This window comes from Ambystoma mexicanum, chromosome 2q (genome assembly GCF_040938575.1).
Source record: "Ambystoma mexicanum isolate Mex_15411 chromosome 2q, UKY_AmexF1_1, whole genome shotgun sequence".
Taxonomy (NCBI): domain Eukaryota; kingdom Metazoa; phylum Chordata; class Amphibia; order Caudata; family Ambystomatidae; genus Ambystoma; species Ambystoma mexicanum.
The window spans coordinates 1,277,807,751-1,277,826,818 of NC_090924.1; the positions used below are offsets into that span (position 1 = coordinate 1,277,807,751).

At 46.2% G+C, this 19,068-nt stretch overlaps 1 protein-coding gene across 1 annotated transcript in view; it reads right to left on the reverse strand.

The window, feature by feature from the left end:
* Positions 1 to 927: 927 nt before the first annotated feature.
* Positions 928 to 19,068, reverse strand: part of NPHP3 (nephrocystin 3) — a 1,212,810-nt gene continuing 1,194,669 nt past the window's right edge. Inside the window, exon 28 of the mRNA XM_069648695.1 lies at positions 928 to 3,678. Coding sequence (XP_069504796.1) covers positions 3,498 to 3,678 — 181 coding nt within the window. The 3' untranslated portion in view covers positions 928 to 3,497. The remainder of the gene's footprint in view (positions 3,679 to 19,068) is intronic.

The window sequence follows — 19,068 nt, forward strand, 5'->3', positions numbered from 1 at the left end:
GGTGTGCTCACCGCCTTCTCCTTGGGGGGAGGGTCACCGCCTCGCTCCCCCTCCGATGGGGCCTTCGAGCTCGACCGGGGCCTCTCCAGAAGCTTCGCCGGGTGCTTGGACTTCCTCTTACCCGAGCCAGAGCGTTGGCTCGTGGTTGATGGCGCCGGGGAGGTTGCGCCCTGCCTGGCAACCGAAGAGCCCGACCGTTCGGCGCTCCCGGTGCCAGCGGACTCGCGGTACTTGGCCTTCTATTGGGCCCCCGTCGCCAAGGGCGCCCTCAAAGGTCTTAGAAGACCGCTCGGACGACTTCTTTTTCTTGCCTGACGGGCTCTTCCCTTCCAGCCAGTTGGCGAGACGCAGATGGCGGTCTTTCATGGTCCGCTCCGACATGTTCCCGCAAAACGCACAGTCCTTCGTCACGTGCGTCTTGTCCTCATGCAGGCAGTAGAGGCAAAGGGAGTGTTTGTTCTCCTTGAAGACATTCTGGAGCTGCCATCCAGGGCAGACCCTGAACAGCTTTCCGGACGTCGAGCTTCCCTTCTCCTGGGCCATGTCCGAGAGGGGCCCGAGTCCTCCAAAAGCGTGGCTCGACGAAATCTTCAACCTTGAGGGGCGTAGAAGAATCCGACACGGGTCCCCGTTGATCGGATAAAGAAACGGTGGAGCTTGAGGCTCTTTTGACCGAAAAAAGAGAGAATTTTCCCATGAAAAAGCGCGAAAACGCACTAAAGCTCGAGAGCAATAGCACGAGGATCCCAACACTTGAACGTGCGGTAAAAATCTGAGGATGGCTGCCAGAGGCGGGGCTTAGGGAGATGGCAGTCATTGGCTGTGGTCATTATGACGCAGAGATCAGTGATTGGTTACTACTACGAAAGACAGATCAGAAACGAAACTGATACTGATTTTTCTTTACCGAGGATTCCCAGCCTGACGACAGGGAATATTCATGAGCATGTGAATCCATGCCAGACCCCATGCTGGAGAATGGCAAGGATACAGAGGGAATTGGCCACAACAGAACAAGGGACACTCCTGAGAGGAAATCGGGTAGTAGCCCCCAAGAGTCTCAGGAAAGCCCTAGTCATCATTGCACATGAAGGACACAGGGGCATAACCAATACAAAGAATATTTTACGCTATCAGGTGTGGTTCCCATACATGGACACCATAGTCGAGGACACACTGAGACACTGCTTACCATGTCAGGTGACAGCGGCGAGCACACCCCCATGCCCACCACAGACAGTTCCATTACCCGAAGGCCCCTGGCAAAGAGTGGCAATGGACTTTTACGGGCCCCTGGAAGAAGGAGGTCACCTACTGGTGGCCATTGATGAGTATTCCCGGTTTCCCCTGTTGAAGCACATCCCGTCCACAGCATTCCACCAGGTCGTGGCCATAGTGAACAAACTATTCAGTGAATGGGGTATCCCCAACATTGCAAAAAATGGACAACAGGCCACCATTTCAAGAGCAAGAATCAGGAAGTTTGCAGCACACCTAGGATTCCACCATCAAAGGATCACCCCACTTTGGCCACAGGCCAACAGCATGGTGGAGTGGTTCATGGCAACCATAAAGAGGACACGCCAGAAGGCATCTGCAGACCTAGCATCCATGCCCCAAGCCATATCTCAGATGCTGAGGAGTTACAGAAACACCCCTCATGAGATAACCGGCCAAACCCCAGCAGAAATCATGATAAGATACAAGCCACAAACTCGACTACCGCAACTGGAAGACTACACCCCGGCCGAAGACACCGAGATCAGGGAACAGGAGGCCAAGAAGAGAAGAAAGGCCAAAGAATGGACGTATCAAAAGCAGAAAGCCAAAGAACACCAAATCCCAGTAGGAGAGGTTGTACTGGTCAGACAGATCCAACAACGGAAAACAGACTCCAGGTATAGATCCAAACCCCTCGTGGTCACCAAAGTTAAAGGGCCACTGATCACAGACACCGGAGAGAGCGGGGACATAACAAGAAACACAACATTCATTCACAAGCTATTCCAAGAAGACCCTGACGAAGAAACGCCTGCGAGGGAAGAAAAGCAGAACCGCAGACAGAACCCCCCTCCCCGAGAACCCTCCGCCAAGAAGGGACCAGGGGAGGGAACGAACGAGGGAAAGGGCAGTTTGATGGATGAAAATAAAGGAGGTAGACGTGGAACTCGTATCTGTGCTTTATTGGAAGATTTTTACAGACGATTGATCGCCATATTTGCAAAGCCCACAGATGTTGTAGGGAACATGTTCGAATTTCACACAGGATGAAAATTGGAGAAGCCGTTCCTGAGTAAAACGCATACAAAGGAGCATTGTTTTCCTAAGAATCTGTATTGTAAGCATGCTAAGCTAGATCGCAGTGCTAAAATTCAGGAGAAAGAAGGGATGGTTTTCTGAACTGGCTTCTCTGCTCCAATCAGGAACACATTCACAAAGGGGAAGCAGAAAGGGGTGCTTGTGTAAGACCCTCGCTCTGTGTCATTTGAGCTTTCCAGTATATTCCATGTTACCAGAGACCACTATGCTGTAATCCTGGCTAGTATTATATGATTAGTTACAATATGAGTGAATGAAATTGCTTTCTGCACTGGCTCCAATAAACTTTCAGTTGTCAAATGCCAATCACATGTCAAACTATTTATGTAAACGATATCTGAGTTTGCAAATGGTGAGTCATCTAGAACTGGGAAGATCGAGAGGATGAGGAAAAGAGATTGTAGGAATGTTCAGCACGAACTTTCAAAGTATGTCACAGCTTCTAAATACACAGAGCTCAGGGTAGCAAGACACCTTTAGGACTTTGAAGCTCAGTTTCTCAAGCATCAGTGCCCAAATTTCCTCTGGCTGTGCTACTTGGCAAATTGTAATTCAAAATTTAAAAATATTTGCCTCCTTAAACTTCATTAACGGACCCAGTTGGCAAACAGAACACAAACTCGTTTTTCTACCTACAGAGGCATTCATGCTTTCAGTGAAGGAAAGACACAAAAAAGCTGTAACATGGGTGTTGTCCTATGTCCTTTAACACATGTAAATGGCTTGTTTGAAATGCATCTGATATAAGAGCAAGCATACATCATTAAATTCAGCTTGCCTTGCTCTTTCAATCATCAAAAAACCCATAGAGCATAATGAATATTTGATGTGAAATTACAAGCAGACAGAATTTGAAATGCGAATGACCCTCACAATGACGACACACAGTAACTATCACCAAATATTTTCCTTGTTAATAACACACGGGTGATGTCAACGCCACCCAGGATGAGGTTCAAAACAATTTTAAGGTGCACTGGGAAACAGATGCCCAAAAAGGTTTTGAATATGGGCAATTGTTAGAGATGTACCCCCTGTTAACCAGGTATATCATAATGTATTGCTTAATACTGAATATTGAGGCTACTAAAACCTTAAAGTGCACATGGGCATGGATCATTTTAGAACCCTGAGGAAAGACTGCACCCCCTTATTTCTTCATGAACTCAGACTGTTTGTCACCTATGTCCATGGTCAACTAAAACATTTGGAGACAATGCATTTTTTAAACTCAGCGTGTCGCCGCTTGAAGAGTGTCGAGAAGTGGCTTTCCCTCCTAATATAGATGTTTCGGCTTCTTTGATTTCCATGGCTCGTTTGTACAATTCCGCTGCCTTTTCAAAATCTCCTCCTTCGTAACTGTGAGGTGGAAACCATCCAAGAGAGAAGAAACATGATTTTCTATTATCAACAAAGCACATAGTTGACTATATTCCTTGATACAATTTTCATATCATATTTTTCATTAAGAGAAATCACAGTTAAAGCTTCTCATCCCTGAAGCTTAATGAGGAAAGGGTTTTACGATTAATATTATAATCCCGATGTGAAAACGTGTTGCCATTCAGAAAGCAACGGATAACTCCCTTCACAGTTTCCTTACTAGCATCATTGTCCTTCCTCTCATTCCATTCTCAGCATCTCGCACAGAGCCCCTCTAGTCCAACTTGAGTCCCAAACGGATCCTAATTATTTATATATATCATTTACACACCTCAAACCTGCCAGTAGTGGGGTGCTGCATTGAAAAAGAAATACTACAAATATAAACGACATTCAATAATATACAACCAAAGAATGTAACAATGATTAATGCAATTAGAGGAGGAAAGGAAATGTGATAAAAAAAATAAAGCAAAGCAACAGAGTGAGAAAAAGGAAAGTGCCAAGGAGCATGGTAAAAGATTTTATAAAAAAGGAAAACAACTTCTGAATCAACATTCAAAAACTGAATATGAGAATCGTGTATTGAGGTAGGCTAATTAAAAGATAATGGTTTTTGCTATCATTTTGTAAAGCATTCAGCGCCCATTTGTGGCAATGCCACAGTAAGAGTTTAGACCGCATGGAACAGCAATGTTAAAGGCTTTGTTTGACATGTTTTCTCAATGCTTAGCTATACCTTCCAATCTGAGTATGCTGTGCATTCTCCCAATCCTTGCTGCACAGGGTATCAGAGGAGTGATTGATCAAGATAAAATAGCTTAATCAAGACAATGGGCCTCATTACAAGTGTGCCGGCCTGGTAAAAATGCTGGTAATTCCGGCTCTGGCATTTTTACTAGAATGGCACACTTCAAGTTTGCCGGTGGGGGCCATGAATCTCCTGGCAGGCCCGACTTGCCGGGAGTTCAAGCCCCTACCGGGAACCAAATGCCTGCATCACCGGCACCATTAGTAACAGTGCCAGTGATTCAGTAAATCCCATCCCCATGGAGTACTACGCAACTCCATCGGAATGGAAACTTACCGACACTCCGCTGTCCATAATATCTCGGTGGTGGAGACGGAATGTGCAGTTTGCCGGTATCCCACCGGAAATACCAGCGGGATAGCGGCAACCGTATAATCAGGGCCAATGTCTTCAAGGTGCTGCAGCATAGTATAAAGGTTGACGTGCAGAGGCACCCAGCAAAGTGGGCCAAAAATTGACAAGATGCTCATATTTATGAGAATCCATTAATACGACACATAGAATAGTTTTTATTAGAGCAAATGACGAGGACCGCAGAATAGTACAAATGCCATTCAGGCCATCCAGCCTAGATGGTGATATAAAAGTCTGCAGCAGACGAATATGATGTCACTCTTCTTTATTTTATTTTTTGCCATAAATGCATCTTCATTCACCCAAACCCAAGTTGGTAGCCTATGAGGCAAGCCTCATTATAGACTACGACTTTTGTGTCTGACAAACAAGAGTTTAATAATGAATAAATTCCACTTTTGTTATGTTATGTTACTTTGCATTTATATAGCGCCTTATGTACCATTGGTATAGTCTCAAGGCGCAGGTAGGTTGAACGCCCTCGAGAACCGAAGTTCAAGTCAGTAGAGAGAGTCAAAGGTGCGCGTGAGCACCGTATATGTGTGCAGCTGGTGTGGCATTCGTGTAATAGCTGCTTCTTAGGTGTGGTTGTTGAGAGATCAGGAGTATGTGTTCGTTCTGGCAGGTTTTATCCAGACCGATTCTGATTGCGTTAGGCCTGAGGAGAACGCATGGCTGGAGGGTGTGAACCCAGCAGTGTTTAGTTAGAGTGATGGGGAGCATGAGGCGGATGTTAGTATGAGAACAGCTATACCGAATGGTGTCATAGTATCTCTGTGTTCTAGTTGAATGGTGGTGTAAAGAAAAGAGTAAGCGTGGTGATGTGATATGATGGTTTACATGCTCTTTCAAACGTTCTATGCACTCCAAATCATTCCATGTATATTGCATAATTCTATGCACTCCAATCCGTTCCACGCACTCCAACCCGTTCCACGCACTCCAACCCGTTCCATGCTCTCGAATTCGTTCTGTGCACTCCAATCCGTTTCATGCTCTCGAATTTGTTCTGTGTACTCTAATCTGTTCCATGTACTCCCATCCGTTCCGTGTAGTCTAAGTTGATTTATGCACTCCATCCACATAATTCACCCGTACCTTCTAATATTTCACCCGTACCTTCCAACATGCTTCATCCGTTCCATCGACATACTTCACCCGTTCCATGCACATGCGTCTCCCGCTCCATCCACATGCGTCACCCGTTCCATCCACATGCATCCTCCATTCCATCCACATACGTCCTCCGTTCCATCCACATACGTCACCTGTTCTATCCACATATCTCATTCGTTCTATCCACATGTCACCTTTCCATCCACATACTTCCCCCATTCCATCATTCACGCATTCATCCGCTCTACGCACTCATCCGCTCTGCGCACTCATCCGCTCTGCGCACTCATCCGCTCTATGCAATCATCAGTTCTTAAACATTCGCCCGCTCTGCACACTCGTCTGCTCTGCTCACTCATCAGCTCTGTATACCCATCTGCACTGTATACCTATCCGCTCCACGCACTCATCTGCTCTTACACTCTCGTCTGCTCTTACATACTTGTCCGCTCTCCACAACACGTCCGCTCTACGTACTCGTCTGCTTAAGAGACTCATCCGCTCTTACGCACTCGTCCGCTCCTACACAACTCGTCCGCTCTGCGCACTCATCTGCTTAAGAGACCCATCTGCTCAACGCATTCATCCGCTCAACGCACTCATCCGCTCTACTTACACCTTCGTTCTACGCACCCATCTGGTCTATGCACACATCCGCTCTACACACACATCCGCTTTACACACCCATGCGCTCCACGCACTCATGCCCTCTACGCACTCATCAGCTCTATGCACTCATCAGCTCTATGCACTCATCAGCTCTATGCACTCATCAGCTCTATGCATTCATCTGCTCAACACAGTTCTTCGCTCTATACACTCACCCGCTCTACACACTCACCCGCTCTAAACACTCACCCGCTCTACACACTCACCCGCTCTACACACTCATCCGCTCTACACACTCCTGCAGGTCTACATACTCTTCCGCTCTTACGCACCCATTCGCTCTACACGCTCATCTGCTCTACACAGTTGTACGCTCTATGCATTAATCCGCTCTAAGCACCCTTCCGCTCTATGTGTTCATCCGCTCTACACACCCATCCGCTCTACACACCCATCCGCTCCACACACCCATCCGCTCCACACACTCATCTTCTCAACGCATTCATCTGCCCCACGTGCTTAATCATTCTACCGATTTCATCCGCTCTATTCACTTCGTTCATTCGTCATGTATTATCGGTTCAGGCCATTTCACTTGCTATACACACTGGATCCGTTCTGTGTTCTGTTTCAAGCACTACACCCGTTTCATGTACTTGAATCGTCTATTTTGTACTTTCCATTTATGCCATGCACTCATACATTCTATGTCATCTTTCTGTGTACTCATCTGTCTCCCGTATTCATCTTTCCATCGTCTTCACCCAATTCATTTTGTTTGTTTTGTTCATGTGTCCGTTGTAATCAGAACATTGATTTTATTAATTTATACAGCAATTACTGTTTCCGTACGATTTATTCTTTTTATCCATTTCACTGCTTTGATCTACTTTCCTCATTCTATTCTGAATGTCCTTTTAGTTCACCTTAGCGGTTATTAGTTGTCGATTTCTCGCTTGGATCTTGATGTTGTATTGTTATTTGTCTTATTGTTATCCAAGATCTAGTCGTTTGTTTAGTTGGTGTCGTTGCGATGCTGTTATTCAGTTTGAGTACAGGGTGGTCTTAGGGGAAGACTCAAGTTTTCAGTAATATGCGGAAAGACATTACATATTCAGTTAGGCGGATGTGGGGTGGGAGTGCGTTCCGCAGCGTGGGGGCCAAGGCTGAGAATGATGATCCGCCTACCTTGACTGAGTTTTAGGTATGACTAGGAGGCCGGCTGAGCTACATCTTAGCGTACGTGGAGGGTGATAGGGTTTTAGCTTGTCTTGAAGATATTGAGGTCGGTTTTATGCAGTGCCCGGTGAGAAATGCATAAGTTTTTGAAGGTCACCTTTCGGGCCACCGGAAGCCAGTGTAGAGTTTTGAGGGCTGGGGAGATGTGGTCTCTCGGGCGAGCGCTAGTAGCAGTTTGGCTGCAGCGTTTTGTGCTCTTTGTAGTTTATTTAGTTGGTAAGCATGGACTCCGAGGTAGAGTGGGTTAGCGTAGTCCAGTCTTGATATAACAATTGAGTGACCGCAGAGAGTCTGTTGGGAAAGGAGAGGTATGGAAAGATGCGCCTAAGAGTTTTAAGGTGGTAGTGGCAGGACTTTGGGACGTTGTTGACTTGGCGCGAGAGTGTTAGGTCACAGTCAAAGATGCATCCAACGTTTTTTACTGACTTGGCAGGAGTCAGTGAATTTCCCATGGCAGATGGCCAGGGTAGTGGGTGTGGAAGAAGATCAGAGTTGCCACATACCATGATTTCGGTTTTGGAGGGGTTTAGCAAGAGGTGGTTTCTGGTCATCCAGAGCTCTATGTGGAGGAGGCAGGAAGCGAGGTCAGGTTGGCAGTTGGGTTTGGAGTTCAGGAGTTTTAGAATTCGTTGGGTGTCATCAGCGTAGTTGTAACACAGGATGTTATGTGAGCGAATTATTGGTGGAAGGGTGATCAAGTAGAGATTGAACAGGAGGGCAGATAGGCATGCTCCTTGTGGAACTCCCGTGTCAACTGGTCAGGCTTGGGAGGAATAGGTGGAGATTAGTGTTATTTGGTACCTATCTTTGAGGAACAAAGCTATCCATTTGAGAGCGGTTCCACCAATTCCTAGGCAGTGGCGGTGGTCAAGGAGGATTGAGTGGTTAATTGTGTCAAAGGCGGCGGATAGGCCAAGGAGGATTAATGCGGCGCATCCTGCAGAGTCTGCAGTGTTTTTAAGGGCATCCGAGATAGAGGTTAGGGTGGTTTCAGTTCCGTGTCGGGCTCTGAAGCCTGATTGAGCGGGGTCTAGGAGATTGTTGGTTTCGACAAAGGCATTTAGTTGGGAGTAGGCGGTTCGGTCAATGAGTTTGGCAAGGAATCTTGTGTTTGAGATGAGGCAGTAGTTTTTTGGCTCTAGTGGGTCGAGGGAAGTTTTTTTTATTAGCGGTTTGACGTGAACCGTTTTGAATGCGCCGGGAAAAATTCCAGAGGCAAGGGAGTAATTTATGATGGTTCTTGCGTGTTCTCCTGCGCAGGTTGAGGTGAAGATTTCTTTGAGGGTTGTGGCTGGGCAAGGGTCCAGCGGAGAGCCGGATGGTTTGCGGGCAGAGAGAAGTTTGAGAAATTGGTCAGCTGATATTGGGCTAAAGGAGTTGAACGATGGTTGGGTAGTGGTCGCAGGGGGCGGGTTGACTGGTATAGAGGCGGGGTTGCCTGGTGAGTGTAGGAGAGCTAGTTTGTTGGTTAGAGAGTTTGTTCTTTCGAGAGCTGTGGTGTAAAAGTAGAGAGAGAGTGAGTCTCACAGTGGTTGTGAGGGGGTCGCGGCGGTGGTGGTGCATGATGGTTTGATAAATTCGGTGATGATTTTGTGAAGTTCTTTGCTGGGGTTTAGGATTCTGGAGTTGCAATGTTTTTTTTTTTCTTTTCGGATTTCGGCCGTGTACCGATGAAGATGTCTGGCTAAGGTGGATCTGCTCAGGGGAATTTTGTCCTTCCACCAGTCGCATTCTAGGCATTTATATAGTTGTTTACTGGTCTTCCAGTCAGGTGTGAACCATCTAGGAAAGGGGCCACGGCGGGCTGATGGTTTGCAGGAGGGTGTAAGCCGCATTAGTGCGGTGTTGAGCCATGAGTCAAGGCACTTGGGGTTAATTGATTATTGAGTAGGCAGGTAGGCGGGTGAGACTGGAGGAGTGCGTCGGCTAGGTCTGGGCGGATTATTAGTTTCTTCCAGCATTTGCGCAGATTCAGAGATTCAGGTTCGGGTATGGGAAGCAGGTTGGCTGAGCGAATGGCGAAAGAAACAATGAAGTGGTCCAACCAGATGATAGGGGTGGGGGGGTTTAGCTGTATCAGGTTGTGGGAGCTGAAGATGGCATCAAGAGTGTGTCCTTTATAGTGAGTCGGGCCATTTGTGTGGGGTTGGAGATTAATTGCGCCTAGGCCGTCAACCAGAGAGTGTGTCATAGGGTTGGTGGGAATGTCCAGCCATATGTTGAAATCACCTAGGAGGGGGAGGTTGGGATGATTTAGTTGGAGGGTGGCAATAGAGTCGCAGAGGTTGTTTGAAAATTGTCTATCGTAGCCAGAGGGTCTGTAGATTATTAGAAAGCTGTGGGAGAATGAAGGGGAAAGGGATAGTTTAATGAGGAGTGATTAGCAGGAAGGAATGGAAGGTTGGTTGTCGATGATTGAGGCGTGGAAGTGAGACTTGAAGGCGAAAGCTATTCCTCCTCCTCTAGAGGAACGGTTGAATGGGATGAGGGAGTAGTCGGGGGGGGTGGGGAGGGAAGAGGCTTCATTGGCGATGGGGGCAAAGTCGTCAGAGAACCAGGTTTCGGTGATGAAGACCAGGTTTGGTTTGTCAGAGGCGAGGAGGTCAAAGATGCTGCGTCTGTTTTTTGCTACGGATCGAGCATTAAATAGGATGCACTTCACTTTGGTAGAAGAGGTTGATGGTGGAGCTGCAGAGATGGAGGGTAGGGTGGGATTTGGTGGAGACTGGAGAGCGAGAGGGGAGGGGTGGTTGATGGTCGATGGGAAGAGCGGGCGAGCAGAAGAGTTGGTGGGTTTCGGGTGGGAGAGGTTGGACGCAGGTGTTGGGATGATTGGGTTTGGCACACAGGATTTGAAGGTGGGGGGTGGAGGGTTAGGAGTTTCAGTTGTGGTCGTTGAGAAGGTGAGGGCGATGGGTTTAAGGTAAGGTGAGGCGTGGGGGGAGGGTGGTGAATGGGGGGATGAGGTGGTGGGTCGAGACAGGGGAGGCGATGAGTGCTGGGAGATTGAGGGGGACCAGGTACGTTTCCTCTTTAGTGTCTTTGTTGCGATTGGTGTGTGTGAGAGGGTAGGGGTCAGAAGGGGAGAGGGATGAGGCTTCTGTTCTAGCAGGCTGATCGGTGGAGAGGTTCAGGGGAGCAGTGGTTTTAGGGTGGTTGGCTCGCCATCGTTCCCCTTTGGCTTGGTGTTTGGAAAGGGGTAGGGTGGGGGATGTTGCGGAGGCTGGGGCAGGAGATAGGGTTGGCCGGAGGGGGAGGGGTGCACGGTTGTCGTTTCTGCTACTCCTCAGTGGATCGGGTGGACTCATGGTAAGTAGCTGTGATACCTCTGGCTGAGATTATTGAAGGTTTCTGGGTTCAACTAAATAGGCACAATTCTAAGGTCAGCTTTGCACAGGGAGGATATTAGGCACAATTCTAAATTCAACTTTGCACAGGGAGGATAATTTGGTACACTTCTAAATTCAACCAGGGCAGGCTATTAGGCACAGTTCTGAGTATAATTTTGCACAGAGGAGATATTAGGCACACTTCTAAATTCAGATTTGCACATGGAGGATATTAGGAGCACTTCTAAGTTCAGCTTTGCACGGAGAGGATAATAGGTAACTAAATTCAATTTTGCACAGGGAGGATAATTGGGCACAGTTCTGGAGTCAACCAGGCCTTCTAAATTCAATTTTCATAGGGAGGATACCAGGCACACTTTTAAGCTCAGCTTTTCACAGGGAGGGTATTAGGGACACTTTGAGTTCAATTTTGCACAGTGAGGATATTATGCACACTTCTAGATTCGACTTTGCACAGAGAGAATATTAGGCACACTTCTAAAATCAACCTTGCACTGCGAGGATATTAGGTAATCAAATTCAACTTTGCATAGAGAGGATATTAGGCACACTTCAGATTGAGGTTTGTACAGAGAGGATATTAGGCACACTTATAAAAACAACTTTGCACAGGGAGGATATTAGGCACACATCTAAATTCAACTTTGCATAGCAAGGGTATTAGGCACACTTCTACGTTCAGCTTTGCACAGGGAGGATTTTAGGGATATGTCTAAGGTCAGCCGGGGCACGCTATTAGTCACACTTCTGAATTCAGCTTTTCACACAGAGGATATTAAGCGCACTTCTAAAGTCAACCAGTCCAGGCTATTAGGCAGACTTCTAAATTCAACTTTGTACAGCGATGGTAATAGGCATACTGCTAAATGCAACTTTGCACAGAGAGGATATTAGGCACACCTCTAAATTCAACTTTGCACAAAGAGGATATTCGGCACACTTCTAGATTCAACTTTCCACAGAGAGGGTATTAGGCACACTTCTAAATTCAACTTTGCACAAAGAGGATATTCAGCACACTTCTAGATTCAACTTTCCACAGAGAGGGTATTAGGCACACTTCTAAATTCAACTTTGCACAGAGGATTTTAGGGGCACTTCTAAGGTCAGCCAGGCACTTTTCACAGAGAAGATCTTAGGGACACTTCTACGGTCAGCCAGGCACACTATTAGGCACATTTCTAAATTCAACTTTTCACAGAGAAGATATTAGGCACACTTCTAAATTCAACTTTCCACAGGGAGGGTATTAGGCAGACTTCTAAAATGTACTTTGCACAGAGGGGATCTTAGGGGCACAGAGAGGATATTAGGCACAATTCTAAAGTCAACCGGGCCAGGCTCTTAGGCAGACTTCTAAATTCAACTTTGCACAGAGAGGCTATTAGGAACACATCTAAGGTCAGCCAGGCACGTTATTAGGTACACTTCTAAGTTCAACTTGCACAGAGAGGATATTAGGCACACTTTTAAATTCAGCTATGCAGAGAGGTTATTATGCACCCTTCTAAATTCTACTTTTCACAGAGAGGATCTTAGAGACACTTTTAAATTCAGCTATGCAGAGAGGTTATTATGCACCCTTCTAAATTCTACTTTTCACAGAGAGGATCTTAGGGACACTTCTAAGGTCTGCCATGCACGCTATTAGGCACACTTCTAAATTCCACTTTCACTTTACACTTTAAATTCAGCTAGGCACAGAGAGGATATTAGGCACACTTCTAAATTCAACTTTTCACAGAGAGGATCTTAGGGACACTTCAAAGGTCAGCCAGGCACGCTATTAGGCACACTTCTAAATTCCACTTTAAACAGAGAGGGTGTTAGGCATACTTTTAAATACAACCTTGCACATAGACGATATTAGGCACACTTCTAAGGCACACTTCCAAGTTCAATTTATCACACAGAGAATATTTGGCATACTTCTAGATTCAATTTTCCACAGGGAGAGTATTAGGCACACTTCTAAATATTACTTTTCACAGAGAGGATCTTAGGGACACTTCTAAGGTCAGCCAGGCACTTTTCACAGAGAGGATCTTGGGGACACTTCTAAGGTCAGCCAGGCACGCTATTAGGCACACTTCTAAATTCAACTTTTCGCAGGGAGGATATTAGGCACACTTATAAATTCAACTTTGCACAGGGAGGATATTTAGGTAGCCAAATCCAAACTTTGGGCAGGGAGGATACTAGGCACACTTCTAAATTTAGCTTTTCACACCGTGGATATTAGGCGCACTTCTAAAGTCAACCAGGCCAGGCTATTAGGCAGACTTCTAAATTCAACTTTCCATAGGGAGGGTATAAGGCACACTTCTAAAGTCAACAATGAATTTCAGCTTTTTAAGTGCAACTATATAACAGACATGCTGTAAAGGAGGACTTCTTAATGCAATTGATACCACAGTAAGGAGATTTTTACAATAGTCTTGCATCTAGGGTTGAGTGGTAGGGTAGTATGGCTTCAAGTAATTGCTTCAGTCCCCGCCCTTGCCACACTTACTTATTGTTGGCTTCTTGCTTCTCCTGCGGATACCTGCAGATACGACCTGGAGCCGTCTCTGTAGTCCTTTGCCTCGGGTCCTTAGCCGATGGGCTGCCGGGCAGAGGGCTGCCCTGGGAGGACTGGCAATGAGCTTCTTGTCAGGACCAATCAGGGGAGGGGGCGGGCTGGGTGGCGGGTGGAGGGTCAGGAGGGGAAGTGAGAGGGAGAGGGGCCGGGACAAACAACGGTGCATGCAGGTGCAGGGGGCCTCTACAGGTGCTCATTGGGACCGAAATCCAGGCCCAGAAGGGTCTTGAATATGCAGCACTCACCTCGATGCGTCTGTTAGGGAGAATTCTCTCTTTAGGCTGAATTTCCTAACCTAGTGAGTCCCCCAGCAGCTTTGCTGGATTTCTGGAGTTTGTTTTTGGACATGATTTATGGTATTCCTTTGACTAGTAATGCGTTTTATGGGCTATGGGGTCCTTTACTCCATAGGGTCTCATGTGTTTTTCCTATGTGTGTTACACAGCACCCTCCGTGCAGTAACACAGGGGTGTCATAGTGACACCCCACCATAGACTCCATACCCTGGGACTGACTACTGTCTCCCAGGGCATCTAAAGTCACCATTGGCTTTACTAGTCCCAAATTATTAACAGAAACCAGTACACACCATCATATTGTGGACGTACTGGTCGGGGCAATTCGATTGCCCCGGGGTCTGTTAGTTGAAGGGGCACGTCTCCGTCCCCCCTGATAGAGTTTTGGCTGGTGGCAGTGGAATATTTTCCTATGGGATTTTCCCATTGTTTGAGGCTACCAACTTTAATTATTTAATCCTCATAGCCTCGAACATACCGCTGGTTTATTTAATTAATATTAATTCTCCGGTTGGTATTTTTTGCCAAGACTCGATTCTAAAATGGCGTTTGTGTTCTCTTCTGTGACTCCAACCCAAGTCGAGCCCTTTGTTCCACTTTTTGGCAGGCTTCTCCACAGAAGCCTCCAAAAGTGGTGCCACTCTGTCTGGGTACCACAGGGGGTGTGGGAGGGGGTTTAGGCACCCTGGACTGAGTTACCTTGGTAACTCAAGTCGCACTCTTGTGTGATTGGCCCAAGTGGTGAGCCGGCTGGCTCACCACTTAGCATGTTTGATTGACAGCTAGGCTGAGTGAATGGGGGTTTTCTGCATAAAAGCAGGGCTTTGGGGACTGGAACTTCAGAAGTCGCCACAGGACCTGAGAATCCGACGAGGGAGAAGCTGAGCCGACCTACCACGACGACACCACCGGTGGAGCCCTGCGGAACCGACTCACCACTTCCCGACGACAGAGAAGATCTCCCGGCTGGAGAGGCTTCTTCTCCTGACTGGTGGGCACAACCAGTTTACCTTTCCTTCTTCACACCCCAACCCGGTTTGTGGTCGAACTGCCCTTGCCAAGCACCCCGGCGGCCGGATAGCCACTCACCACTGAACCGCGAATCACCGGACCGCTCCTTGTACCTGAGAAACTCAGCGGCTGGTTTCTTCCCTGGCAGTGCAATGGACTCCTGTCTTCCTCCACGACGAGATCCTCTCTTCCCCCGGACGAAGCACCGACTTGCATCCGCTGCCAGGAATAACTGCCTCTGCTGGAGCGTTCTCACCACTTTAAGGTACCATGTCCGCCAGGCCTCCCTTTCTAAAGATTGCTAAAAGGTAATAATAACCCCTTAACCTTCTGGACTGGGCTGGCCGCCTTGACCCTCTAACTGGTCCCTTTCGTTGTCCAACTCCTTTTTGAACCTTTACAAGACTTTCGTGCACTGCAACCGTGTGACCTTGGACACATTTCGTTTGGATCCTCTGAAAGTGGGTCCGGCCTCTTGAACTCTAACTTCACGGTTTTACTTTGCCTTTCTCTCTTGTCATGTTCTGGTAAAAGTGTTGGGATCTGTTTCAACTTGTTCTCTGCTATTCTCTCCCTTTTTAAAACAAACTATTAGAGTGACATCTACTTTAAGTGCTCACCGCTGTCTGAAAATAAGTGGAGCTTTACTTAAGACTTGTCTAATATTCTTTTAAGGGAGTGTATATCTCTTAGTGACCGTGTTTTTGAATTGCTTACTATTAGTGCCTGTGTGTTTTTCTAGATGTGGTTTTAAATAAATAATTATATCTCTTTTACACCAAGCCCTGGTCAGTGTTTACTTGTTCTAATGTGTTCTCTTGACCTATTGTGAATACTCTGTATATTGCCTAACTCTTCTTGAGGGAAGTCTGACTGCTCAGCCACAGCTACCAAGTGAATCTGTGTGGTACAGACTGCTACCAAGTGGGTGTACTGCCAAACACCTGTAGTCCTAAATCTTTTGCAGTGGTCCCAGAGGGAACTGCACAGGTTTCTGCCTAATAGCGTCCAGATGGAAAGTGGCGATCGAGGTGAGCGGTAGAGGGATAGTTCCCAAACAAGAAGTTAGGTGGTCTATCAGGGGAGGGGGCGGGCTGGGAGGCGGGAGGAAGGTCAGGAAGGGGAAGTGAGAGCGAGAGGGGCCCATTTTATATTCAATGAAAGTCCCTCAGGGTTCAACCCCAACCAAAACCTTATTTAATGTATAGTGTTATCAATCGTATGGACTGCACACATTATGTTACGGAGATTTGTACCACACCCCACTGTCCGTGGCATGGTCGCCAGGCACTCTTGCAGATGTGAAAGAGAGTGAGGTGGGGGTTGGGTTATTAGGCAAAGAAGAAAGGTGCCAGACAGTTTTGCAGTTGTGTTGATGCATGCACTGGGCAAGCATGTGTGGGTTTTCTCCAACATGATCCAGGAAGAGGGTATAAAGGCCATTGTGTCCAAAAGTGAGTCGCGCATTTCCGGGGTGTCAGGATTCTTTGGATGGGATGGCGGCTGGTGTAGAGTTCTGCAGTATGAAATATGTGGGGCAGGGTGTAGAAAATGGCCTTGTGTGCATGCTATAGATGGTGTGAGTACAGTGTGTCAAGAAATTCGATGGAATAATAATAGTGTTATTGCGAGGAGGGTAGATGCAATACAGTCCCTCCAGCCCATAAGGCTAATAACATGTGAATTCCTATCACACTTGCATGCAAGGGTTTACAAACTCACAGTGAACTCACTGAGGAATCAGCTAATATAAGCTAATCATCTAAAATCAGCAAATTTGCTGCAAACACAGCTATCAGCTAACATGCTGACCATTAATCCTGGTTCTGAAACAGTCGTCGGCAGACCATCGCTCTTCACCTGCCAAGCCAATACAGAAAGGGGGAGGACCCTATGCAAATCAGGCTTGGTCCCACCCAAAAGGGGCAGTCCACCCCGAACTGCTTGCTCACATCCCTTTTTCATGAGACTACAAGCAACTCCAGACATGTTTCAGCCTCATTTTGCTTCATCAGTGAGGTGTAGCTTGGGTCATTAGGTACGGTCCCACATCTGGGTATACCCGTCCCACTTGGGGTGACTAAAGCAAAACAAAAGAAGTGAAGGCTGGAAGGTTTTGAAATAATCTGAACCTCTGGCATTGCTCTGGGCAACCCTCCAGATCATCGTTCTTAGACTGCCAAGCCATCACAAAAAGGGAAAGACCATATGCAAATCAGGCTTGGTCCCACCCCAAATGGGGCAGTGTTGGGGAGAGCAGGCTTTATTGCGAATTCTATTATTTAGAACAGTTGGACCTCCTCTTTATCACAGGGTATTGGATTAAAGGGAAAGCTTCTCTATTTTTAATATATTAAACCCAGATAACTACACCACAATATTTCTTCAAAGGCACCACAATACCGGTGTAGGATTTAGCAACTCTTAATATGTTAATTGGTAGCTTGCTACCCTGGGCTGAAATAACTGAGGTGTTGGATTTGTTTGTCTCCGATAATTAATGATTACAAATGTTCTATGCTACCACTCACATCCCTCAAATGCCTTTCTTGATCATTGTAATCAATGTATCTACTCACAATTAGATCCAACCGTTTCATTATTATTGATTATGGGAGATTTTAATATCTGACTGAACCAAGTTTGCAGACAAATCTCAAACAATTACATTGTTAGACGTTCTTGCTACTCAAGACATCATTTCATTGACATATTCTGCTCCATATTTTAAAGGTCATAGCATGGACCTTTAATTAGGTCCCAGTCTAATTTGCTATTAAAAAAAAAAAAAGAAAATTGTTTTGTATTGTAGTTCCAGCTTTTAATGAGAAAGTCTCTATTACAGTGAATGCTGTTTTTTCAAGTATAAACACTCCTTACACAAAAAACCTAGCACACCGACTCAGACAGGGAGTCGTGGAATTAACTGAGGCCTAACCCATAAATGTTCCCAATACTCAGTTAAATTCTTCATATATTACAAATGTTTGCTGGTGAACTCCGACCTGAAAATCCCTTCAACTACAGAAATGGTGTGTCCATCGATCAACATTAGCAAATTACACCTCCGACAGGACCAATGTTCCTTTCCTTTCATTATCACTCAACATCTACACCTATATTAATAATGATAATTTTTTACCTATTGGGCATGGCTCCTGTATAGTAGTTATGCTAATCTTTAGATTTTATTTCTGTTGTTACCTCCTACACCCACTGTTTGTCTTTTAGTTAAGATGTAACACTATATTGTTTATGACTGGTCACTTTCTTTTAACTGTAGACCTACTAGTTAACATTTATAAAAAGATGGAGAGGTACAACTTTCCCATCCTTCTGCATCCTTTTTTCCAAAGTCGAGTGTTCAATCTTCTGCATTACCAATCCTGTAGTTTTGATGCCCTTAAAAGTGCATATAAATGTAAACGCAGTAATAATAATATATTGCTTATATGGCGCTACACACCCATAGGTCTCTGAAATGAGTGGCAGACATTAGAATGCGCTGGGATTCACCTAGAGTAACTCCACCAAAATCTTGATTTGCATCCTTGATGGGTGGTGTGATGAGTGTGGGGGGCAGGGGAAGATAACATATCTTAGACTGCACACAAAATACGTTTTCGTTGTTCTTCACACAGACCTTTTCAGCAGATGGAGACTTTATTTTTGGGTCCACTCAACTCTCGAGTACGCTATAAACAATCTCTGTACATTTGCGGGTAGGGTTTTAAGTAGGGAAATTGTTGAACAATCGCCTCAGTGGGCATGAACGTCTCTTTGCATTTCAGATGATGACTGATAATAAGAAGCTGAAAAAATACCAAGGGCATACCTTAACAAAAACAAAACAAAGCAAGAAATGTGTCTTTGTCCTACCCCACCACCAGCAGCTGCAATTCCAGCAACATCCTCTATCTCTTCTTCGATGTTGGCGCTTTCCATAGCGTCTTATGATCTATGGAAGGACAACATATCCCAGTCCTGCCCCACATCAGG